The sequence below is a fragment of the Passer domesticus genome, chromosome 5 (assembly GCF_036417665.1).
Source record: "Passer domesticus isolate bPasDom1 chromosome 5, bPasDom1.hap1, whole genome shotgun sequence".
Taxonomy (NCBI): Eukaryota; Metazoa; Chordata; class Aves; order Passeriformes; family Passeridae; genus Passer; species Passer domesticus.
This window is the reverse complement of record NC_087478.1, coordinates 78,465,195-78,490,766: the sequence shown is the minus strand read 5'-3', so window position 1 is coordinate 78,490,766 and position 25,572 is coordinate 78,465,195. Positions and strand designations below refer to the sequence as shown.

The 25,572-nt window shown below is 40.8% G+C and overlaps 1 protein-coding gene across 16 annotated transcripts in view; it reads left to right on the top strand.

Moving 5' to 3' along the window:
• Nucleotides 1-25,572, top strand: part of MICAL3 (microtubule associated monooxygenase, calponin and LIM domain containing 3) — a 158,881-nt gene that overhangs the window by 93,744 nt on the left and 39,565 nt on the right. For 10 of the 16 annotated variants that reach the window (XM_064421319.1, XM_064421310.1, XM_064421320.1 and 7 more), the window contains 3 exons: nucleotides 17,299-17,494; nucleotides 21,840-22,066; nucleotides 23,186-23,275. In XM_064421319.1, the coding sequence (XP_064277389.1) occupies nucleotides 17,299-17,494; nucleotides 21,840-22,066; nucleotides 23,186-23,275 (513 nt within the window). The remainder of the gene's footprint in view (nucleotides 1-17,298; nucleotides 17,495-21,839; nucleotides 22,067-23,185; nucleotides 23,276-25,572) is intronic. The other 6 variants (XM_064421315.1, XM_064421312.1, XM_064421309.1 and 3 more) reach the window with 1 other exon arrangement.

The following is a 25,572-nucleotide window of genomic DNA, read 5'->3' as shown; positions in this document are numbered from 1 at the left end:
GATTTCTGTGTTTTCCTGAATTCTGGGTGTGGTTTCTCGTTCTCCCAAGCTTCTCTTTATTAATCTGGTACTTGAATGGGAAAGATCCCATTATCTCTGGATTGTGTCTCCTTTGGAATTCTGGGTGTCTGACAGCTAATGGGATTGGATTCCTTAAACCCCTTGAATTTCGTGGTGCTGGCAGGTCATGGTGCTCTTCCCTCTGCCAGCATCTGTGCTGCTCCTGGCCGTGGCTTTGGAAATGGGGTGGTGAATGTGTGTGTCTTACTGTGACATAGTTTTCCCTTTTAACTTGAAATTCTAATTCCTTCTAACACGAGAGAAGTGTCTGTGCTACAAATGCTCGTTTGCCCAATCCCCAAGTGCTCATTTTGTGATGTCAGAAAAAGGAAGACATATTAATTTCTAGTATTTGTTCCACAAGACCAGGAATAAGCTAAATCAGCTGCTTTTAGAATGGGAACATGCTTAGAGCAATATTTTGAGGAAAGAATGTTTGCATAGTGCCAGTTGAGAAGCCCTTAACAACACAGGAGCAGATAAAAATCATGGTGTTCTTTGACTTTATATTATTATACAAGTGTTTCTAAGATTGTAACTGAATGCAGTCTGACAGAAATTTATCCTTAGTGTGTTGATTTCTGGAGTGTAGTTACTTTCAAGATTTCCTCTTTTGTGTGTGTCCAGTTTCCATATGGCAAAAGTGGGAAAAGGGTAGGGAAGAATATTTGCAAAATGTTATGGACAGATTGTGAACTGCAGCATTTTTTGCATAAGTGGATAGATGTAAAATTGCTTTCTCTGAAAGTGAAAAAACTATTTTTTTTGTAGCTTGGAGCATATTTTTAAAGATGAAATGAAAAAATATTTGTTGATACACAGGGCAACTGATGTGAGCATAAGTTGTTTTGTGGAGTGAAGCTGTAGGTGGTGATAATTGGAAGGAGGAGATTTGAATTACATTTATCAATTAGTTTATCACAGCAACTGCTCCAGAAAATCTCCTTTGATTTAGTCCTTCCAACAAATCAAATTTAATTGCTTTTACAAAGGAACATTCAACAAGTAGCACCTAAATGATCCCTAAGTAGAGCAAACAATAGGGCATAGTTTGTGATAAACTTCTATAAATCAGACAAAAATCAGCTCTAAATCAGATGTCTCCTTCTCTAGTGGTGGCACAATCCTGTAGCAGCACTGTAGTACTTCCAGAGGAGTGAGATGGAACAGACACCATTTTGTCCAATGGCAAAACTTGAAATCTAGGGCTCCTCCTGTTTGCTTTCTGCTTTTTAGAGCAGTGTATAACTGTAGCATAATGTTCAGAGCTTTTGGGCCTTTTAAAGCTTTGCCCCTTGCAGTGCCCTAGGTGCATTAGGACATGCTCAGCTTAGCTGGGTCACCGTGGTGCATTCTCGTGTGTGCATGGCAGAAGTACCTCCAGTGGTACAAGAGGTGAGCAGTGCCTCTGTTGTGCTAAAAAATACCATTAGTGGCTGAGTTTTGTTTTCTTTGTGCAGTATGATTTAGATAACCCTTGGAACTACTGACTTAGCAATGGTTAAGAAGCAGGAGGAAGCAAAATGCAATGTACTTTAGAAACAATCCACAGTGGCATTAAAGGCAGGTCAGTTGTCTGTTAGAGTGACAGCCATGTCCTGTAGGTACCTACCTTCAGCTCCCCTTCTTGCTGGGTAGCTAGGTCAGGAAACCTGTGGTGGGTTTTACAGTTGTTTATGGTTTAAAAAAACAAAGCTTTTTGAACTACCAAGCTTACCTATACACTGGAAGAACAGGATAGTATTTCTGAGTAATCAAAAGGAGTCTGTAAGATTGTATCTCAGTGTAACTCCTGAATTCAAACTATTTGTGTATATTCCTTCTTGCAAGCTTTCACTGTAGCCTAGACAAATACCTTGAGCAAAAACCTGAGATGAAGACAGAGGCAGAGCTCTGTTTCCTAGCCTCCACTTCATCCATCTGGGCACTCACCTAGTACAGGTCATACATCTGAAAGTGTTTTACTTCCTGTGGGGCAAGACCACCAAATGGAATTTGGCAATAGCAATTTCAGGCCCTGGGGTCTGAACTAATGCTCAGTAGTGAGGTAGGTCTTGGTGTAGAGTGTTAGTTGCCTGTAAAAGGATTAAGAAGAAGCAGAAAAGCACGCAACGTGCTCAGGTTTGATATTTGATGGAGATGCAAATATAGCTTAGAAGGCAAAGGGAAGGTGTGCAACAGTAACATCCATTGTGGAATACATAAAAAAATCAGCCATTTAAAAATTTTATACATGTGAGTTAAATTAATCCCTGAGTTACCAAAAATGTTTTTTTTCAGAGAACTTTATGGTGACTCATGCAAAACCTGCTTTTTAGTAGTCATGAAATCCCAAATGGATGTCAATTGCATGGGTTTTCTCCCTACATTCGCTGCCCCCTTTGCTATATCACCAAACCTTTTTTAGCCAGCTTAGTGCTTAAACTATATTCAACCACAAAATAGCTTTCAGCAGGTTTAGTCAGATGAGGTGAGATTGGTCACAACAAGCCCTTTCTTGTGCTGTCACTAACCTGTTTGGCATGGATTAACCTTGCTAAAGATGTCAGTCCCTGCCTGGGTGGCCATGGCATGGCTGGCATGGAGTGAATTCTGTCTGTCCCTGGTGGAATGATGCTTGCAGGGCACAGTCTGTGATCAGCAGGTTGAGGTTTGTTCAGCAGTCAGCTGGAATCACCCTTTTTGTGAGGGGTTTGCACAGAGCCTGCGTGGCTTCTGCCCTGCTGCCCCAGGGGAGGTTATTTCCAAACTGGAACCCTTCAGTGGGGGAAGTGGCAACAAGCTTTGAGCAGTGCCTGCCATTCTCTCTGGGAAAGGGAAGTTGGGGACAGCTCTTACTGTGCTTTTGGTCCTGCTGAACTGTGGCATGCTTGTCTTAGATTCTGTAACTTTCTCTGTACCTTGTCTGCCTGTTTCTCTCTATCTTCTGCATTTGCCTTTATGCCAAAATGCTGCTATTGCCAAGAAAAAAAAAATGAACAAAATACTTTTGCTTTTCAACTGTCTCTCCCTTTGATAATCTGTAACTGCTGTGTCTTGGAAATTTTTTTAATATAATTTACAGTACTTTATATGGTTTTAATGTGCTTTTAATGCAAATGCTGTTCTTCTGTTTGTTCTAAAGGTCTGTAAGAATGTTTCAGAATTTTCAGCTCTTTCTTGACAGATGGACTTGGAACAGTCTTTACCCCTATCAGCTTTATGATATGCTCCTTGGGGTGATGTTAGCCAGCAATGTTTTGTTGTAAAATATTTCCCATTTCAGGCTCATGTTTTCACAACAATGCATTTCTGTCCCTATCAGCAATAGGAAGTTGATAAAGGAAAGACTGCCTAGGGAAGCTCATACTTGTACAGCAATAAAAGGCAAGTCATGAGATCTTTTGCTTTAGTTACTTGACCTGTGAAAGATTAAGAAATCAAACATAAGCAATAGTATGAAAAACTAAAATGCAATACAAAGTAGAGGTACTAAGACTTGTGCTTTAATATCACATAAATACATAGTGTTTATGATAATAGGTATGCAGTCTGAAAAGTTAAAATCCTCCTATGGATGTGCCTTAATGGTTTTCAGGAAGAAATATTCAGAGCAGAGCACTTCACAGCACACCCTTAAACAAGTACTGTTGTATATAGGAAGCAATATATATGAGGAAGTTCTTTTGCTGACCTGGAGAGCTGGGAAAGAGTGGCTATTTCCTCTAACTGGCATGTCCTTTAAAGTAAATTATCTGAACACATTTGGAAAGGATCTTAAGTGTATACTTATACAAGTATAAGTATTTTTGAATGCCTCCAATATTATTTGCACACTATTGAATTTTGTGTCTGAGAAAACACAAATATATATTTCTGTTTAGGAATAAGCTTCTTGTTCATAAACATTGCCTCTGTTGTTCAGAAGCATTGCCTCTCCACCATTCTGCATACCTTGAACATGCTTTACTTGTGAAAATGATTTAGCTCAAAGCAATACTGCTTTGTTTGCTGTGCAAACAAACATCTTGATTAAATCCTCTACTTGGACACCTCTTTTCATTGCCATTCACCTTTGGTTTTGTTCTTATAATTTGATCTAGTTTAAACATTAAATTATGGAAGATAACAGCAAACAGATTCTGTGACATGACATTCTTTTTGAGGTGCCTTCATTTTAAACCACTGAAGGTTTACAAATACATCCCACTCTTTTCCCTGCCAAAAATAAAACAGAAAAAGGAAAGCATTCATATTTCAGGATGCACCACCAAATTAGGATGAAAGCTATTTCCTCTACAAGCGTGCCTTGAATATTGTCAGTTGTGTTTGGAGGAGCCGTGGTGGTGTGTTTAGCAGGACATGGCACATGATTCTGAACCCTTTTTGGGGTATCATACAACTGCAGAGAGATCTGATGGAAGATGGACTTCTCTCTGAAACATTGACAATACAAACTTAAGAACCAGACCCTGTATTTTTGGAAGCTGAGGAGAGTGTACAGGTTGCCTGATTAGAATCAGGGTTCAGTGCCCAGTGAATCATCTCTCAGTAACAAGCCAGGAATCTGTTAGGATAAGTGCTTGACTGTTCCCAGTCCATCATGTTCCTTTTCAGTGTTCTTATCAGGATTTGGGTGGCTTTGGCATAAAGGAAAGGAGAATGCTGAAGGATCAGCAATTTGAAGCCCAGAAAATTTGGAAAGGAAAAGATGTGGTGGGAAGGTTATTTGTTCTTAAGAGTAGGAGATGCAGCTGACCTGATGGAGTTTCACTGAAAAATCCTGAAAAACATTTTGAGGACTGAGAAGGATATAAAGAAAACAACAATGTGCTGAGTTTATACTCATGGCTGGATCCTGCTAAGAACACTTTTTCTTGGGAGTTACTGGGCTCCCAACTCCTCCTCTCTCTCTGGCTTTCAGACCTGTAGACTTGTGCCACTGGAATATTTGTTGTTTGTATGTGTATATTTTGAAGGGTGATATGAATTTTTCTGGGCACTTTAAGAGCTTCATTGAATGTTTTCGTGTCTTAGAAAAAATAGTATTAAGTTTGTGTGAAAGAGCTGGATTTTTTTTTTAATTGTAGAATTAAAATGTCTGGTTTTTTGAAAAGTGGAATCTGAGTAATACTATTTGGAGGTTGCTTCCCTCAGAGAAAAGGAGGGGACTGTGCATAAAATAAGTTCAGTGACAGATAATGTTCAAGTGAGATGATTTAGTGCTCAGAAAGGCTTCATGTCTCCGCTGTATAGTCCCTTTGAAGACTTTGATTTATGCAGTTGTTTTTAACCTGTTTTTGTTTTGGGTGTGTGTGTGTGTCTCTGAATTATGTAACACGTGGTTTCCCTGTTGCTGTGAAATGGAGATTTTTTTTGTTCAACTGTGTGAAATGTTCAAGGGAATAAATTCCAAATAAACTTCAGGTTTCTGAGTTTTTCTTTGTCCTCCCCCTTGTCCCTCCACTGGTTCCAGGTGAGGGATGCTGCAGGGGATACAGAATTGGGGGACAGTGGAAAGAATAGATCTAGCAAGCTCAAATACAGCTGGCATTTGGGGAGCTTGGTGGCATGTGCCATCTGTCTCTGCCAAGTACTACTTTTCAGGCTCTTTCTGTATTGTGGTGTTTATTATAAATTTTTCTGTTGTGGTTTGCTCGGAGTGCAGGGCACACATTGCACAGACAGCACGACCTGCTGAGCACCTCCTTGCTTGGTATTCTACTGCCTTGGCAAAGCTGGCTTTGGACAGATGTGCTCTCAGCATTGTGGCTTCACAGAGTTTGGTGTCTGGAGGAAGTTGTTTTGTGTGGCTTGCTGCAGGCCAGAGGTCTTTGTCATGCCCTGTGAGCAAGGCAGTCACACCCATGGGGGGAGCAGGGACCCGTGGTGTGGCAGGTAAGAGTCTTGGCAGGCTTTGGTTCCTCTGCTTGGTGTAGATCTGCTGTGGTGGTGGGGTGTTTTGGTGTGATGAGAAGACAGAAAATGAGTAAATGCTAAGCTTTGTTGCCAATCCTAGCTGTTCTGTTGTCTTTTCTGAGGAGAACTCCACACAAAGAGGTGACCTGCCTTCCTTAAGAGCCTCTTCTGTGATGTTCTCACCATGACAAACCTGGGTCATACTTCTGAGTTGCATTTTCCTGGCCTCAAAATCACAATGAGTTAGTCTACGTTAGGGACTTGTTCTGTATTTTTTCCTCATGTGCTTCTCCTGCTTCCTACTCCACCATCTGCAGCTAAAAGCTTGTTATAGCAGATGGTTTTTGAAAGTTCAGTTGTGCATGATACTTGGCCAGAGTAATTACATTTAAATGGTAGGGTCACAGAACTACAACCACAAACCAGTTCTGGTCTGTGTAAAATTTCCTTCTTTGGAGGGAGGTCATTGCTTTATGCCTTTGAAATTGCCTGTAGATTTTCATTACTGTATTAAGCAGTGCCAGTTTTGAGGTTAAGATGGGCCTTCAGTTCTGAGGAGGAGCCATGAGCATTCAGGGTAAAACTTCACATGCTGGTGCATGAGCTAGAAATGTCATTTTGTTGTACCACTCCAACAGCCTCCACTGTTCTGTATCAAGAGAGCTGTTAACTCTGCAGCTACATATATCCTCTCCAGAAATCAAATGTTTGCTTCATGAATTAAGAAAGAGAAAAAAAAAAAAAAAAGATGAAAGGAGGTGCATTCTAGAGATTGCCCCCATCAGAGTAGAAATCAGACTTCTTGCTGTACCAGTATAGGAAGAGACAACTCTCACCTCAATTCTCTTTTAAGTCTACACAGTCTCACCTCACACTTTCTGCTTCTGTGCCTGTGGTTCTTCTCTTGTGTCACGGCTTCTGTAACAGGGATGAAAAGTGTAAGAAGGTACTTCTGAAATAATAAGTAAATAAAAATGGATACAAATTAAAACAAGGGACTTACAGTTTTACCACCTGCTTGTCATCAGCAGTGTAATTTATTAAGAGATGTAGTTGGTGATGTATCTTAAAATGCAATAAATAAGGGGAGAAAACCAAATTTAAAAAAATCAACCAAACAAAAAACCCCAAAACAAAACAGCACCCAAACCAAAAATAACAAAACAAAAAGCCACAAATCCAAAACAAATAGTAGTAATCTCAAGGGAAGGAGCAGATAATCCAGAGTCAACATCAAAGCTGTTCTCCTGCTTTTTTGATGTGTATTTATGAAGGAAGGTGAATTAACTGAGCAGATCCTTGCAATGTAGAGTTTAGCTTGAGCTTTCTGAACAAAACTGGGCAGATGCTCTTTAAGGATGAGATGGCACTTCTGTGCCCTGTTCAGTTGCTTACATCTGCTCTCAAAAATGTATGTTTAGTCTGACATTTCTCATGTTTGCTGTCATCCCAGAAGGCTGTGTTTGCTTTTTAAGGAAAATTTCATAATCCTCCTTTCTGCTGTTATAGACGTTTATCTGATGGCTTGAGGGTAGAAGCGTTTAAAAATAGGATTTTTTTTACCCAAGAGATGTTTTGAATACTTCCAGGCTGATGTGAAAACACATCAGAACTGATGTGTAAACTATTTTTAATCAGTAATAAGTCTTTTGGAAGCTTGCTTCCTGCAACTGTGCCAGATTTTTAATATAACTATCTACATATATAATTACCAGAACTTTCCTAGTTTTAGGAAAAATTTCCACTAAGGTGTGGATCTCTGGATTGCTTGGAATATTCAATTGCCTTGTAATATTTACACAAGAGTATGTGGCATAAGTGTAGATAATAGAAAAGTGTGCAACAGAATGAGGGAGCAGATGTTGAACCTTTTTGGAGTATGAGGATCTTTTACTTGTGACAAATATTCCCCACTATGTTTTCCTGTAACTGCCAGCCTAAGATTTCAGCCTGTTCCATTTGCAGCACCTGGTAATCTTGACACAAATGGTAGAAATCAGGTGAAGACATGCTTAGTATCTAAATGTATTCTGGCATCCAGTGATTATGGAAATCTCTAGGACATTGCCTCAGAAGAGATGTAGTGGTTATTACCTCAGTAAAGAGAGAGAATATAGCTGTTCACAGGTGGTGTTTTGAATCTGGTCACAAATTGAACAGGAGCCTGAAAACATCACCTTCCACACTTTTATTATGCATGATAAAATTTCATGTTTCTGATAACTTGTTCTTTAATGATCAAAATATTGTCCATTGTACCATGTGGAACTAGAAGTACCAATTTATATGAAAAATAAGCAATGTTTGGCTTTTTGGGGTGTGAGTTCATGTTGACAGGTCATGTTGAGCTTCTTGAGTCCTTCTCCAAACCTTCTCCTGCTTTGGGCACTTCTTCATCCTCCTGGTCCCTGCCTTTGCCTTCTGTGATTTGAGCTGTGTGCCTGGAGCACTTGCCAGTGAAGATTCCACTCTACTTTTAGGTGGAAATGGCCTTGGTTTGGCTTGGTGTGGTTTGCACGTTGGGGATCACCTGTCTGATCCTCACAGTGAAATGGGAGATTGCAGAGGGATTGCAGATTGTACTCGATGAATAAATTATACCAAGTGTAATGTAGGAGGTAAGATAGCAGGGGCTTTCTTTGTTACAACATAAAGGGATCACTGTTTGGATCATAACTGGACAATCAGTCTCAGATATTAATTCTTAACAAAAATAAAGAGAATGCTTCACTCAAAAAGTGGGAAACCTCATTAACCAAGGTCATGGTGGTTCCAAAATCTAGTGTGGCCTTTTATTTTTGTTTTCTTTTTCTCCCTGCCAGTCCCTGGATGTGCCTCATCAAGAACCCAGGTGGTTCTTTGAGGTACCGTACCTTGAATAGCTTCCAGAACAAAATTTTTGCCTGCAAAGTAATGTTATTTTATCCTCTTCAGCCTTCCCACACTCAGCTTCTTTCAGAGAATGGAAATGAGGCCAGACAACATATGATAGAGCTGATCTAAATACCAGGGAGAGCTCTGACATCCTAGATGATAGCAGCAAAATGGAGAATGATTGGTAATAGGTTACTGACTTAGCAATGTTCCTGAGTGATTAACAGGCTAAAAATCCCTACAAAAATTATATTGTATCTTTAGGACTGGAAACGCATTTGGGCAGCAGTAAAAGTGAGTTCTGTACAAACATAAAGATTTTCCTGCCAGAAGAGATGTAATAAGGAATATTGAGCTTAACAGTGTTCCCCGGGGCTTGGATTAGGTGACCTAATACCTCCTTTCCCCTGATTCTCTTCTCCACCCACCAGTGACAACACTGGCCACTTTCCAGGAGGCAAAAATAGCCATACTCCTGGATGATTCTGTACCTCTGCTGTAAGGAAGGCAACTTTTCTGTATGTTAAACCACATACTGAACTCCTAACCTTCATTACATAATGCTGCTACTTCATGCATCTGCATATGGGGAGCACTATTCCTCAAACATAACTTACACTGAGTTAGATGAATTTCTATTTGTTTCCAAGACATAAGTATAAATTACAGATGACCTTGATCTTAAACTGGCTAATTATATTCACCTCTGGTTGCTTCCACTAAAACCAGAGAAAGGTCAGATCAATGCAATTGCCAGCTGGTTCCAAGCTCAGCCTTACTGATGCAGTAAGCAACTGTTTTGTCAGTGTCTGTTTTGGGAATTCCAGAAGTCTGTTTTAATTAAAGTAATTGGGGGAGGAGTGGGGCAAAACATTGCAACACTTATAAGACAAATGTGTGAGTTTTCAATTTCATTCAATAGTCCTATTAACTTTCACTATTATGAAGAGAATGAGCTTACACATTTACAGACAGTATCTGAGAATGGAGAACTTAATTCTAGCTGGACGTTGTGGAATGTGTGGAGGAGGACTTACACCTTCAAATGTTTGTTTCTGGGCTGTCTGTTTCAGAATCCCTTGAGTATTTTAGCTGTCAGCTGTTCCTATGCACATTATAATGGTTGGGGGGGGCCTTTCTGCTCTTCATTGCTTAGGGGACCAGTAGATATCAACATCTCACTGATTTTTATTTCATGTGCTGCTGAATTAATGCTGAAAAATGTCTTGGCCAGCACTAAATTGGTTCTTTGATAACTCTACTGGGTACTTTTGCACCAATCTATTTTCTTTATTAAACACCTTTCTGTCTGTACAGCTTTATCTCCCCATTTCTCCATTTAGCTCCCCAGTTTGCTGGGGAGAATTTCTAGTCTGATGGTGTGAGGATGGAGCCTGACATGGTAGCAGAGGTCTTGAGAATTTTGGTTGCTTGTGAATTTAAGGACAGTTTTATTGATTAGGTCCAGCATAAGCCAGTTTGCATTTACAATTCGCAAGAGCTTTGACTCAGTAGAAAACATCTTCTAGAAAGCTTAGTTAGTATTTACTGTTAGGATTGGTACATGTGCATTACAGAACAATTTCAGGAGGGCTGTCTTTAGCTTTGAGCACATTTTGAATGCTGTGCATGGATACTGTCTATTCTTGCTTATGAATAGACTTTGCTTTTCTTGTCTTGCTGTTCTCTTTGAGTTCAGGCCTTTTATATTTAGCAGAATGTGTTATGGATCAAATGGAAAACATCAGAAAACTCAAGATGTAATGGCTTCACAGTACAGCTGAGTAATTCAAACTTCCTGAGGGCTTGGGAACACTCTACCATAGTAAGAGAGAAAGTTGAGGCATTGTATAAAAGTAACGTTGACATTTGATGACTGCTTGTGATGGTTTAACCCCAGAGCTGTGGGGAGCAGAATCAGAAAGTAAAACTCATGGGTTGAGATGAGAACAGTTTGATAATTAAAACAAAGTCAAATATTATGATAACAATAATAATAATAGTTGTAATGAAAATGAAAGGAATAACCCCAATGAACAATTGATACGCAATGCATTTTGCTCACCACCCACTGACTCCCAGCTCATCCCTGAGCAGCTCTCAGTCCCTCCTGGCCATCTCCCCCCACTTCATGTTCTGGCAAAGACATTCTGTGGATGTCATTTGGCCTTTTGGGGTCAGCTGCCCTGGCCACACTCCCTCCCAGCCTTTTGTGCACCTGCTCACTGCCAGAGTGTGAGATGCTGCAAAGTCCTTGACTCGGGGTGAGCACTGCTTAGCAACAGCCAAAACATCAGCGTGTCACCAGTGTTACATCACACCAACCCAAAACATGGCACAGCTACTAGGAAGGAAATTAACTCTATCCCAGCCCAAACCAGCATACTATGAAGTATTTGGATTCAAATAAATTTGTTCTTGTGTCTGTCTGAGGAGGTGTTGCATTGCCCCTTTTGCCTTTGAGGATGTGCTTGTCCAAATTCAGGGCCTCCCACCAGGAAATGTGCAGTTCTGCAGCTCGTGATGTGAGGCTGTGCAAACAAGCACTGACAAGAATGCAGCAGGTCTGTTGGGCTCTTGCCAGGGATTTCCTGGAGAAATTTCCTAAAAGAGAAGATAAATGTAAAAGGACAGATGAATCCAGACTCAAAACTTTGAACTTCTTACTAACCCTTAAAAAATCCATTCTGCTTGACAGTACAGAAATTTTTAACAGTGTCTAGATAATAATTTTTGAAAGGATTAAGGAACGGATTTCAAAATAAATCAGTTGCACTTATTTAAATGGGATGTCTTAATTGACTTACTGGTTGAATATGTGCAGCATCTAATAATAAGCCTCAATACCAAGATTTCCTTTCTTATTTTGCACACAGTGCTGGGCACTTCCTTGCATCAAAGTAAGTTTTTTCATGACTTGAAGTGAAGTGGAGAGTGAAGTGCTTGGCGTTGTGCATTTTGGATCCTGTTTTTGGCACTGCCACCAGACTGTTGTGAGATTGCCTTGCTGGTATTTAATCTCTGTGTCTGGACTTGTGCAGTGCCTCTACAGTCCTTACCTACTTCCAAAATAGGTTTGTTTTAGTGTGCTAGTACTTGTAAAGCCTTTTGAGGCCCTTGGATGAAAAGTGGAGTTGGAATACAAACAGGCAGTTAGTGGAACTGAAGTGGGTGAGGGTGAAACTTCTAGGAAAAATCCTGAAACTCCATGTGACATGAACACAGATGAAAAAAGAGAACCTAAGAATACTGCTTGATTGCTGCCTTCTCTATACCTCAGTGATAATGTTTGCTGAATTGATAGCACACTTCAGAAACTTCACCCCAAAAGGTATTTCTTAGAAATGAAATGCAAGGGAATATGAGGATTTCAGCATTTCAAACTCAGAGCTCACTGCATCACTTTTAAACTCCCCTGGAAAAGTTTCCATCTTCCTTTTCAGTACTTGGTCATAGGCAATATGCTGCTGTTTCTGTAGGGTTTGTTTTATCTGACGTAGTTCTCAAACAATGGTGTGGAGGTAGAAGTAATTGAAGTGTTTGGAAAAGACAAATGGAAACAAACAGGTACAGTGTTTCACATTACCACAAAACCACAAGCTTTGGGAAATCCGTAATGAAGATTTTCCTGAGAGCGTATTAATTCCTTCCCCTTTTTGCATGTGTTTCGAAGTAGACTCCTTTATTTGAATTTCCATAATTCCCCAAGGCCACAGCTAAGTCTGTGCAAAATACTGGACAAGAGATGACATGCACCTTAGTCAGATATTAAGATAGCAAGCTAAGAAAAGCAAGTCTAGAGGTACTGCATGATAATTGAAAAACAGCTTCTAGTAAGATAGATAGGTATTTGTATTTTCCCTTTGGGAAGAATTCATTGTTCTCAGTTTCCCAGTTCTCTCCTGCATCTTCAGCGTGGAAGTATTGTGTCAAGGAGTAACCTGGGCAGGATTTCATTGAGCCCGTGGGAATAACATGTAGATTTTACAGAACAAGGTAATACTGGAGGGGAGTTGAGATAAGATCCTCTCTCAAGAGGAGCTTCCCAAGCCTTCCAGGAATTGCCAGAGTTTCTGGAATAGGACACACTCATGCAGGCAAGGAGAGGTTCTGTTAGGAATGTTATCTCTGATCAGCCACTTATCATTTCAGGAGGCAAGCTCTGTCAAAGCTGAGATAAATTAAGGGCTCTGGCAGCTTTCATGCACCAGCTAAGCAGCCTGTCCTGCTAAGAAAAACAGCTCCTTTCAGATGATCTATGTAATGTCCATGGCCCACTGACTCTTCCAAAGTAAAGAGATTTTAAAATGTGTCCTATTTTGGAGGTTGTTTGTGGATTTTTAGCTGATCAGTTGATTGTTCAAGAAGCTACACTTGGCTTTGAGGTAGCTCCCCTCTCTGGGTAGTAACACAGCTTTTCTTCCTGGCTAATGCAGCCATGGCAGCCTTTTTTCTCACTTGTGAATGGTATTTATATTTTTATTGTAGTATTTTTATGTCTTTTTTTTATTGTAGCATCAAATTAGTTGCTGTGAATTTTAGAGTATAAAATAGGGGAATTGTCCATCATCTGAACACTTCAGTGATGCGTGTATCTCACACTTACTTTCATCCCTTGTATAAGTTTGTTGTGGAGTGCAGTGCTTTTCCTTCTGATAGTTGATGGCTTCATGGTGCATGGCTATCAGTAACATTTCTCTTTTTGGACAGTGGCTTTGCAGACAACCAGATTGGCTAAATGCATGGCATCTTTTAGAAACAAAACTAATATGTGAAATAAACTAAATTTGTGTAGTGCAAATTCCTAGAAATCCATGCTTAAACTGATAGTGGAGTTTCTGTATCATATTCTCTGATGCAGAGATGTTTTCTTGGCAGAGTGGGGAGATGTGACCACTTTTGCATCTCAAGTATATGGATGTATAAATTAATAAGAGAAGGTGCTGGGAATGCCCTTTCGACTTTGAGATTTTGAGGCAGGGAGTGCTTGTTAAGCTCACAGGACATCTTGGCTTGACCACATCTTTTTGCATTCAGGTTCAGGTTGATTTTCTATCTTTTAAGGTTTTTTACCACAGTTGCATTGAGTCACTCCCACTTACAGTTTGTGCTGTGACAGGATCTGTTTGATTCTCTGTGTCCCAGTTACACTGGGTCTTTGTGATGAGAAGGGCAGTGATGCTTTGTGTTTTGAAAAACGTACCTGAAGGACCATATATGTTCATGAAATGCACTTAAACAGATGTCAGCTTGATTTTCAGTCCTTCTCTACCTAGCAGTGATTGCTTTCTCCCCACACTAGATATTAGAGTATTGAAACAACCTTTTTAAAAAAGAATCTACTCCATTTAATTTAATTATGTGGCATTTGTTTGTTTATTTGGGTTTGGTTGCTTTGGTTTTTTGGTTGGGATTTTTTTTCCTTCGAAAAGGCTGACAAAAAGCCCCTAAGATGGTTAGAAAACAAAAGGAGTGAAATAATACCAGACAGATAAAAGTTCTTGTTCTTTGATTTTCAGAATTTTTTTTTTCTTGTGAACTTTGCAGCTGTGTCAGGGTTTGCATCAGAAGAGAGTAAGTTAAAAACAACTTGTGGAAAGACTTTCCTGTTAAAGTAGCTGAGCCTTGCTGATGACTCCACGTGTATAAAAAAGTTCTGAGTAGTACAAAACCTTTTTCTTTTTAAATCATTATTTTAATATATTCCTTGTTTGTTTTCCCTGACCTTGGTGTTACTATGTTACCAAGAGTCCTATTTTTTCTACTGTCAGCCAAAGTGGCAGAGCAAAATTCGAGGTCAGTTCCCCTGTTACTGTGAACTCAGGGTTGGGTAATGTAACATGGGTTGCAAAAATAGATTTGGCCAAGTTGGTATCACCAGAGAGAGAGAATGAAAAAGAGTGAATCCCAGTGAAAAAGGCAACTCAGTTCCACTAAACTTTGCAAACCAAAGCACAAGAGAAGGCTTAGCAGCAGGAAATGGTGGAGACCACAGTATCCCTGGAAATGCAAGGCAGTGTTGCTCCTGACCAAGCTTATTTGTCAGAATAAGAATCACTGGGGTTCCAGCTAAAGGCATGGCAGCCACTTGCCCACATCATGGAAGGGTTAAATCATGCTAAGGAAGAGAGAAAAACACTTCTGGCAGTTGTCTTCAAGGTTTTATCTCTGAGGAGGGGGATGGGAAATAGATGCCAGTAATTATGTAAAGATCTGTGTAATTTTGTGTGAAATATAAAGGTGGTACTGAGTGAGTAATTGCCCTGGAAAAAAAAAACTTGTTAGGAATAAAGTGAGAAACTACAAAGGATGAAGAAAGGAAACAAAACTGTCTTGGAGCTTAAAATGTGTGAGGATAAAGTCAATGTTGCCAAAGCTCATGCTGGGTTAGATTTTGCAAAGGAAAGCAAAGCAAAGAGCTCTATTTTGTAAGCATGTAGGTAAAAGCAAGGTAAGGGAAAATAGAAGTGTGTTCATAATGAAAATGGAGCTGACATAAAATGCAATTTTATGTGCAGTAAATCCAGATAGACATGGGACCGAAGAGTCAGTGTGCAGCAGGATTGGGAAATCAAGACTAATACAATGAAGCAGATAGTCTTTGTCTCAGAAGAGTGGGAGAAGTGAAAAATAAAACTGTGAGCTTTGTGGTAACAATTTGTGGTTAAATCAAGCTGTCCTGATGTACTTCGACTGTCTCATTCAGGAAATACTATGGACCACTGGGTAACAGAAGTAAGTCCTGCAGATAAATTAGAAAGGAAACAAAACAAATATAAAACTTTAAAAGGTGATCTGAACAAGTACATATCAGTTAAACAGTAGGTGTAACACCTTTTAAGGAATAATTAAAACCTGTTAGTTCTGCAAGGGAAGTCCTCTGACCTCATGCAGGTAAGTGCTATAAAATGTGGCATGGGTTCACCAGAGACTGTGCTGGACTGCCTTGACAGCTTTTATTGACAGCTGATACCTCCATGAGGGAAATTGTAGTGCATTTGAACAGTCTGGACTTTAGTAAAGCACAGGAATACTGACACATGGAAATAATTATTGGCACTGGATGAAATGGGGGCGTAGTTCTTGAAGTGTGAGTAGCTAAGATGTTGGCCTAAATTAGAGATGAGAGGTTTTATTAAAGGAGGAAATAAAAGGGTTGGGTGTCACCTACAGACTGTGCAGGTCTGGGGTCTGATCTTTATAATATTGTCACTAAGGTTACCACCCCAAGGGAAAAAATCTGCTAATGAAATTCAGGGCTGAATCAACATTTCAAATCCTCATCAATGCAGAGGAGGACAGGCACATCATTCACTAAGAACTGCAAAATGTTGCCAACTGTAAGATTAAACTTAGCAATGTAATAGTGGAAAGTACCAGGTCAAGCACTAAGAAGATGTTGAGAATTTTGGCTACCAACAAAGTGCTTATCAGTTGAAAGCAAAGAAGGAGAAAAATCTAAAGATCATAAAAGCCACCAGTATTATGTGACATATAAATAGGCAGGTGTGTTCTCAGCATGTTTCAGATGAGAGATTTGTGGCAGGGTTGTGTGTTACCCTGATAAGGCCTCATCTGGAAAGCCACGTTCACTTTTAATCACCCAGGTTCTGGAAGGATTAATCCAAACTGGGACAGGTGCAGAGACCTAGGGGATGATCAGTGCACTGAAGAGCTTATCTTCAGTGAGAAGATGGTGTGGCTTATTTAGCAAAGCAAAACAAAAGCATGGAAAAATGGGTAAGGGGTCACAGTAGCATGGTATTCAAGCTAAAATATGGCAATTTTAAAAATAAGTGCATGAAAGCAGGATGGAATAAAATTAATTGAGTGCTACTGTGAATGAAACTTCTCAATACTTTTCTATGTCTCATTGGTTCACATATCCTTGCAATTTTTGTGGACTTCAGGATTTTTGCTTGCAAATGTCTCTCTGAGATTTGTCCCTGTGATTCATTTCATTACAAATTCTGATTGAAAAGTAAATCAATTCAAGTCTATTAAAATTTTTAAAATTTGGCCTTTTTTATTCCTTTCCTCATCTTTAAGTAGTAACAATATTGTCTTGCTCATTAACTCTGTTGATTTCCCTTGGCTGGTGCCAGTTTGAAGACACAGCAGGGTTGCCCCATAGCATTCCTTCTGTGTCTCATATAATACATCCAGTCCAGGCCTTCCCCACACAGACTCCATTGCATCTCTAGTTTTTGCAGCTAAAATGGCCCTATTTCCTCTCTCAACTAGGACATTTAACATTCTTTTTAGCTTCTATTAGCCAAAACCACTAAGATTCCCTTTTGCAGTCTGGCCTCCCAGTAGTGGCGAACAGGATAATGACGTAAGGTATTCTCTCGCTTTATTTACCTCCCTCTGCCTCGTGCCCCTTTTCTCCCAATTGCTCAGTTCTCTCAAAAACGTGAATTTCTGACTGTTGCATTTGTTGTTTATTGCCTGGCTTGTCCTCAGGTCCCAGTGTGAACGGGCTGGAGGAGCCCAGCCTGGCCAAGCGGCTGCGGGGCACTCCGGAGCGCATCGAGCTGGAGAACTACCGGCTGTCCCTGCAGCGCGAGGAGGAGCTGGAGGAGGTCCCCGAGGAGACCCTGGCAGAGCACAACCTGAGCAGCGTGCTGGACAAAGGGACAGAGGAGGATGTGCCCAGCAGGTCAGCACACGTTACCCAGCAGCTTTTTCTACACCCATCCCAGCTGGCTTTGCCTGCCTTTCCTTTTTCTGTAACTGTTTACCACGTTGCGCTTCCAAAGCTTTTGAAACACACACACTTTGTCTTGTAGTTTCTGTTCTAAACAGCTCACTACCATCAGAAGACACCTATAGCACTTAATACCATGAGACTAATACCAGGAGATTAAGTTCTAAGTTGGAAGAGATTTTTAAATTTAATTTTTCAATTGTGTCAAAGGTAAGTGAGTCTTTTGAGCAAACAGAACACGCATTCAAATGGAAGGGGGTTCCAAAGTTACCTTCTTTTTTGTATGCATCGTATTACAATTCAAAACCATGTTTGGTTTCAAGATTTAGACTTCACACACATGTAATCCTGACTGAATGCTGGTGCAGTGCCTGAGAGGTATTAATGGGAAACAATAGCTGTGGCTGCTGAAAAATATGTTGTACCTTCATGGTAATAAAATGAAGGTGTATAAATGTGTTGTGCCTTCATGGTAATAAAATGAAGGTGTACAAATGTGTTGTCCCTTCACGAAGGTGTATAAATGTGTTGTACCTTCACGAATTTCTCTTTATATGCAAAATTCTGTGCAAGCACACCAGGATCCACATCCATGCAGGTAGAGCTAGTGGAAACAATTTTTGCAAGAATCATTGAGAGGAAATCCTTGAGGAAGAATGCTCATGAACTTTACAGTCAATCAATCACACACTTTTGCAGAGTCTTGGTCTCTTAATACAATTTCTCATCTACTTGTCTTTGTAGCAATAGCAGCCCTTACCTTTTCATCTCTGAGTCTGTTCAGCAGTCTTGAAATAAACTCAGAAAATGCTGTTGTTTGTTTCCTGAAACTTGGATCCTGCAGTTATATTCTGTGTATGAATTGCCTGCAGTTATAGGTCTGTATGAGAAATTGAATAATCTTGGCCTATTTTCTTAACTCATCCTTCCTTTAGTTACCTGCTCAGGTTTAGGAATTATACCAACTATGACAATATAAGCATTGGTGATCACAGGGGTTTTTACTCCTTTATGTTTCTACCTCTAAAACTGAAGTGTGCAGCCATTGACTGTTGTTACTCTTTGTCTTGATTTCAATAAATTAGGACACAATAGACCTGCTCAATAAATGGCATAAAACTTACAAAGGCCAAGAATTAGATTTTTAAAAAAGTGGAGTTTTGGCATTTTGGCATGAAGCTGATGGTCATCTCCAAGAGGTGTTTTGTGAGATTCTGGAGATTGAGGGTGATACACTATTAGGTTAGGAAATTTGATTTTTGTCTCGTAGGGCATTACATTTAGTTCCTTTTTCCTACATTCATCCCTATAATTTGTTATCAGTATGAGTTGTTCTGTCTGTAATAGACTGCATTGTATAAATGTCATGTGAGAACCAGTGTGGGCAACTCAGATTCTGTCTTAAGGAGAAAAGAGGAAATACATCAAATTCCTTGTCAGTCTGACCTGGAAGAATTTATATTCCAAATCCAAACATGGCAAGCAGTTTACTCAGAAAATGGACAAGGCTGTGTGGGCCAATATCAGAGACAGCAGAAGGAGAATTTTCTAGGGGGTGCAGCTATTGGGTAGCTTCTGTAGCTATTGGGTATCCTCTGTCCAGCTGTATCCACTCCATGGATAGACTGCAAAGACAGACTACCAAAAAAAAGGGAGTGGGGAAGAAGTCTGACTACTTTTTCAGCAACAAAAAAAAAGTTTTGACTCCTGAAACAAGCCAACCAAGGCCCTGATTTAATCATCTTCACTGTCTTGGTGCAGCGCTGCAGGGTTAGGAGCAGGCAGAGGAGATGGGGAACTCTTTGTTCCCTCCATGTCTTATGAAGGATGGCTTGGGCTTTCAGGGTTCACTTAGGTGGCAGATACAAATCAGGCAGAGACCTCACATTTTGGTGCACAGCTTCCCATCACGCACACACTGCAGAGAAAGTTTATGGGAAACAGCATTCAAAGTATATTTTTTCAGAAGAGAGTTAATCTTACTTAAGTTTCACTAAGAAAAAGGATCAATTAAGCAACTAAACCCAGACTACACATAGTCTGATGTGTGGGAAGCCTCTTATATGCCTTATTGATTGCCTCTAAGTAACAGTAACCCCCAGTGTGCCATCTCCAGTTTTGATGTTGTGTCCTGTGGCCTTTCAAAGGAGTGTTGTAGGACAGCTTGTGCTGTATAGGTCTGTATGGCAAGGGAAGAGATTCATTGCCACAGTTTAGGTTTCAGTTCCTCTCCTCAGCACTAAATCTGTACATACACCTTTTTCTAACGAGATACTCAACTGCTTATGCAAATTCTATAGAGCAGCCTACCTTGATCTTTGATTCTGCTTTATAGAAAAATTAAATTTCAGCTGTTGAATGAATTCCTACAGCACAGGGTTTCCATGCTGAAAGGAATGCTCACTATACCAGTCCATCTCTCACTGCTGTCTTTCAGCTTCTCATTTCTCAGCATTCAAAGGTCAAACAAAAGCCAAGTGATAAATAAAAGCCAAAGAAGGTGAAGTGAGCTGTGTGGTGAAGAATTTGTGTCGTCACTCCTCCATGCGATAAGCCGGCTGGTGGAAGAGCAGCAGCTCATCCTGTTCAGCACCCATGGCAACAATTTGAGCAGCAGTAAACCTTATTGACAGCACACCAAGCCCCCAGCATGCAGCACCTGTCAGGTTTATTTCCATGCCAAAAGGTTGGGAAAGTAAATCGGGGAGAAGGGGAAGATCACTTTTTATCCCTGTGACAATATCTGCATAAAGCCTTTGGAGTATGCTCTGGTCGACATGCACCAAGCCTATGGCTTGCCAACAGTGTTTGTATTCAGCATTTCACATGTGAAAATCAGGCAGCATGTTAAAAATAGCTGTTGAGTTTATGCTGTGAAAAGGTGGCTTGTAATTTGAGCAAAATAATGTTATTTCTGTGCAGACCAGTGAGAAGAATTTAAGAGCCTATGGACTGAGGTGCGTGACAATCAGAGCATGAACAAAGTGTTTTCCTTATTAGGGTTGCTATGAAAAATAAGCTCTCAGACAAGTAGATGAATAAAATTATGTAAATAAGATAGTACAGCTGTACAAGTTGTATTTTATAGACCTACACGAGGTGGAAACTTCATTATGTTCAAGTTTTTGGTTTTCCCTTTCATTGTCTATATGGAATGGGTTCTGCCAAAGCCAGTGATAGTGAGCATAAGGAAGCAGCAGAAATACTATTCTCGGATTATTCACCTAATTATTCTCAAAACAGTTCTCTCCTTCAGTCAGATGAATTGGGCCTTTTAAGATTTATAGGGGAAACATTCAACAGTTGCTCTAATAAATGCAGTTCTGTTGTGACAATGGTCTATTCAGGTAAAACAAAGCTGGAGGACCTTCTGACCCTGCAGAGAGGATCTGTGAGTGTGCTGTAGTCCTCATTAATTTTCCAGTGACAAATGCAACCATCTTTCTCCTCAGTCCCTCTAGGTAGTCTGGCACATAAGTGAGCTAGATTAAATGTCACTGAATGAGTGGTTACATTTCCTGCCCCTGCTGCGTATGCTGAGGAACTGTTAGAGTTAAACAGAGGTGACTTCTGAAAGGCACTAATGATTTATTGCTTTGCATGGTTTAGACTTTGCTGTGGGAATAATAATCTCATTATTGTAATTATCTTTGCACTGCTTCCTACAGTTTTTTGCCACCATGTACACTGTGTACTTAATTGGATACATATTTCTGTCTGTGATGCAGAAAAGTGAGGAATTTTTTGGTTTTTTCCTCCATCTCTCCTTCATTCGAATGCTGTATCCTTTGCCTGATATATTTTGTATTCTTTCCACTCCTAAAGACTTCTCTGGTTCACAGGAGCAAGTGCCAGATCATTTTAGGTATCTTAGCAGTAACTGCTGTATCAGAAGCCATGGCCTTCTCCATTCTGATGCTGTGAAGAACTCCTGCACCAATTTATCAAGAGCAGTGTGATATGAAGAAAATAGTTTCTTTCTGTTGTACTCAATTGTGTTGAACTGTAACAATAAATGCTGCACAAATATTTGGACTTGGCTTCACAGGCACTTTTCTGCTGCCTCTCCTTCTTTAAAAGAAGCAGGGCAAGCACCATACTGCAGCCTGCAGGTGATGCTGTCACTAAATGGCCTATGGAACATTGAAAGCTTAAAATTAGTGTTACGTTTTAGGCTTATGTGTGTTGAAATGACTTGTTAATAATCTAAGACTTATCAAGAAAACATTGACTTCATAATCTTTAATGTTATTATTTATTATTACCAATATATTTTTTTTTTTCTAAAACCTTACAGTAGTTCAGAATCGGAGATGGAGGAGGAGGATGAAGAGGAAGACGATGAACAGCAACCCCCTTCAGACCTGGGTGGTGTCCCTTGGAAAGAGGCCGTGCGTATCCACGCCCTCCTGAAGGGAAAGAGTGAAGAAGAGATTGAGGCTGAGCAAAATCATGAGATTGAGTACAAATATGATGATGAGGAGGAGGAATACGAAGAGGAAGAAGATGAGGAGTCAAGTGAAGGTTAGCTTGGTTCATCCTTTCTTTCTGCCAGCCAGCAGGGAAAAATGAGTTCAGTATTTGCCATGCCAAATAAGAAAGATTTGCCTTGGAAAACTTTACTTCTTCTTTTGCTTCTTTGTTGCTCTGATTTTTGAGGGAGTTATTGTCAAGGCAAGCTCGAGGTGGTTCATTCTGGATACTGAAGGACCTTGCCCACAGGACAGTGTAGAGTACTAGTACTCACACAATATGCTTCCCATACACCATGCCAGCATGTCAATTCACAGCCTTGTGCTGCTGTATTGGCTTATGGTTGGTTTTTATAATTATTTGGAAATAGATTTGAATGTGCCCTTTGTTCTCTGACAGCAGGAACTGGAAGCATTGTGGTTGCAGTGTTTTCAGTTTTAGAGTGCCTCACTAAGGGGTCGTGCCCTGTCACTGTCAGCGGGGCATTCCACAAGGAGGTGCTTCTAGCTCACCCAAGTTAAAAGATGGCCTTGAGAAATAAGGGAGCTCAGGTAGTTCCCATTTCAGCTTTGAAAGATTTCTGTGGAAAACCTTAGGGAAAGACTCCTTCCCCTGTGTTTGTCTCAGTCATCAAAATGCAAAGTTTGTGCTCAGCATAGACATGTTTCCAGTGTTTCACCACCATGCCAAATTTCGCACTGCTCTTGTCTTTGTCTTTATACTCACATTTCCTTTTTGAGGAGACTTGTAGACTCCAAAGAGCTTTTTCATAAAGGTCTTTGGCTGCCTACTGCCAGCAGAGGTCCAGTGTTCTGAGTCTCAGTGGCAGTGTCGTTGATGAGCTCAGCAGGCTCCTTGGCTGCTTTCTCAGCCTAGGAGCTGAGTGTCCATGAGTGAAGTCTGTGGAAACCAAGACCTGTTTATGAGTATGGCAGCATGCATGTCGTGTGTTCAGTCTGCTGAGCAGTGGTATTCTTGGATGGGTGTTGTTTCCTTCAAGGAGTTTTCCTGCCGGGCACTCGGAATACAGCGGGAGCACGGGGAGCTGCAGCATTTCCAGGCAATCTCTCTCTCTCTGATCCTGTCCTCTCTCTTTCTCTCTTTCCCTCTTTCCATGGCTTGTGTGTGTACACGGTGTTAAATGTGGATGTGTGCCTCCCTCTGCTGTAGAGGGGGAGTATAACCCTTGGGAGAGAGAGCTGCAGCAAGGCCTCTGGCTTCAACGTCTCTCAGATGAAGAGGACTCGGGTACACGTAAAGGTACCCACCCGTACACTGTCTCCACTTCCAGGGGAAGGTATTAAAGAGCAGGTCCCACATGAAGAGTTTCTGTGGTTTATTTCATTGTGTTTCCAGCTCCCTCAAAACTGATTCAGTAGCTGTTGTTCATCTCCTGGTTCGAGTGCCATAAATCAGATCTGTCGTTGTCACTGGTTTTAGGAAGGTGATAAAGCTGCCAAGTACCTCAGGATTTCTAGAAAACCTGGACAATTTGCTGCTGTAATTTGCATGAACAGTGACTTCCAGGTAATAAGGAGTATCAGATTTGTTCTGTACACGCAGACTACTTGCACCTGTGCATTATTTCAGACACACGGGACACATCAGAAGTACTGCCTTTAGACTGCTTGTGTCAGCAAAGTTGCTTTTTTTGTTGTCCTCTGTGTGTGTGTGTCTGTCTGTGGGGAGAGTCTGGAAGGAAACTAATCAAGTTGCAGCAATCCCTCAAGATTCTTCAAACAGTTACATAATGGTCATAAAATTAATCAGACATTCAAATCTAACTGGTTGTGTCATTTTCCATGATGCATTCTCTTGCAGTTTATTTTTGGTTTTTTTGTAACACATGGTCCCAATAGCTTGTTAACCCCTTATTCCCTCAATGTGGTTCATTAGAGCCAGAATATAAGAGGAAAATCCAAGTGCCTTCCTGCACGTAAGGGGCATATGCAGTTGTCAAACTGCATATTTTACAGCTGATGGTTGTAATAACAGTAGCTTAGCTTCCTTTTTTTTTTCTGAGAAAAGAAAAATGGAAGAAGCATGATAACTTTTTTGCCATCTAACTTTTCTGTGATGAGAATGAGAAGTATTAGTAAGGTGGCTGAAGGGCATACCTGAAGAAGTTCCCCCCGTTGCAGTTGCCAGGGTGCTTCAGACCTGACTCTTAAGGAGTTGGTTTGCAGGTGGCTCCTTACTCCAATAAAGTGAAAACACTGAGCCTGCCCACAGCTTATAAAGTGCTGCTTCTACAGTGGAAATGGAGGAAAGCTACCATCCCAAATCCAAGTGCAATTAATGTTCAGCTTCCTGCAAAGCTTAGCAGGCAGCCCTGAGGAAAGGCTGTGCCAGGTGTTGTTTGAAATTCTCAAGCACTTAGACATTAAAGAAGTGTTAGGTTTGCCTCTAGGCCAAGCAGCAGCCCTTGGTGTCTGGCTGTGCTGCTCATTATTTATTGGAAAAGGTGAGAGGAGCAGGACAGGCTCAGGCCTCCATGGAAAAACTAAAGGTGTGTAGGTTACAGTGGTCTAAATCCCAGAGCAATCCACTTGAAAACGTGCAGATCATGTGGGACCTGCTCTTTCCAAGCCTTGCTGAGTGACTCTGTACTTCTCAGCCCCTGCTGGCAAACCTAAACCTTTTAACACAGACCTTTGTGTGGCGATGCAAGTGCTAACTCTACTCATCCTGGGGGCTGCATGCGAGCGCTTTGGGACGGAGCGAGGACAGCCCAGGCTCCTGTCCCTGCAGGATGGCCAGCGCCTCTGGGAGCCCGTGTGGTTGTGGAATGGATACAAAAACACTCTGGTGAGGCAACAGAGATGTAAAGCTGCAGAATCCTTGGCTACATTGTGAATCCTGCTCTGCATTTGAGTTTGTGCCTCTGAGCCCCTTTCCCTTTTAATGACCATCTGCTGATTCTGTCCTTCCTGCAGTTCCTTCTGCCTGTTTCTTCTGCGGTTTTAATGCCAAATCTCACACATAGTCATTCCTGAAATGGAAATCCCAAGCACTTTGTCATGTCTGGGAAAAACATGGCTGGGAGAGAGGAACTTGTTAAAATGAGCCAGCAGGAAATAATGAGTGCAAGTTCTAAATGCTACTAATGTGTCTTGTTTCCTTCAAACATTAGAGCATCGTATGAAAATCTAACTGCTTTAGAAGTTCTAAACTGCTGCAACAGTGCTTTTCCCTACTCAATGGTAACCCAGTTGTTGTGAAAATTGACTTCCTACTTTAAAAAGTAAGTGGGCATTTTCCTTTCAGGCTGAGATGTTTGCTTTTGAAGACCATTCCTGCAGACACTGTCAGACAGGTCAACACCTGTCCCCTGCAGAACCAGTTATTTTATTATGGATAATGAAGCCTGAGTTACAGAACCAGAGCAGACAGCAGTAGAGACAGGGTCTATAAATTTAATACCTCAGAGTAAGTGCTCCCAGGGCAGGTGTTCTGCAGAAGTTAAACAAGCTCATCAATTGCTTAAGATGCCCATTGTTCTCTCTGACATTCCATAAGTAGCTGAGCTTTGTGTAGGCAGGTAATAGAGGAGTAAT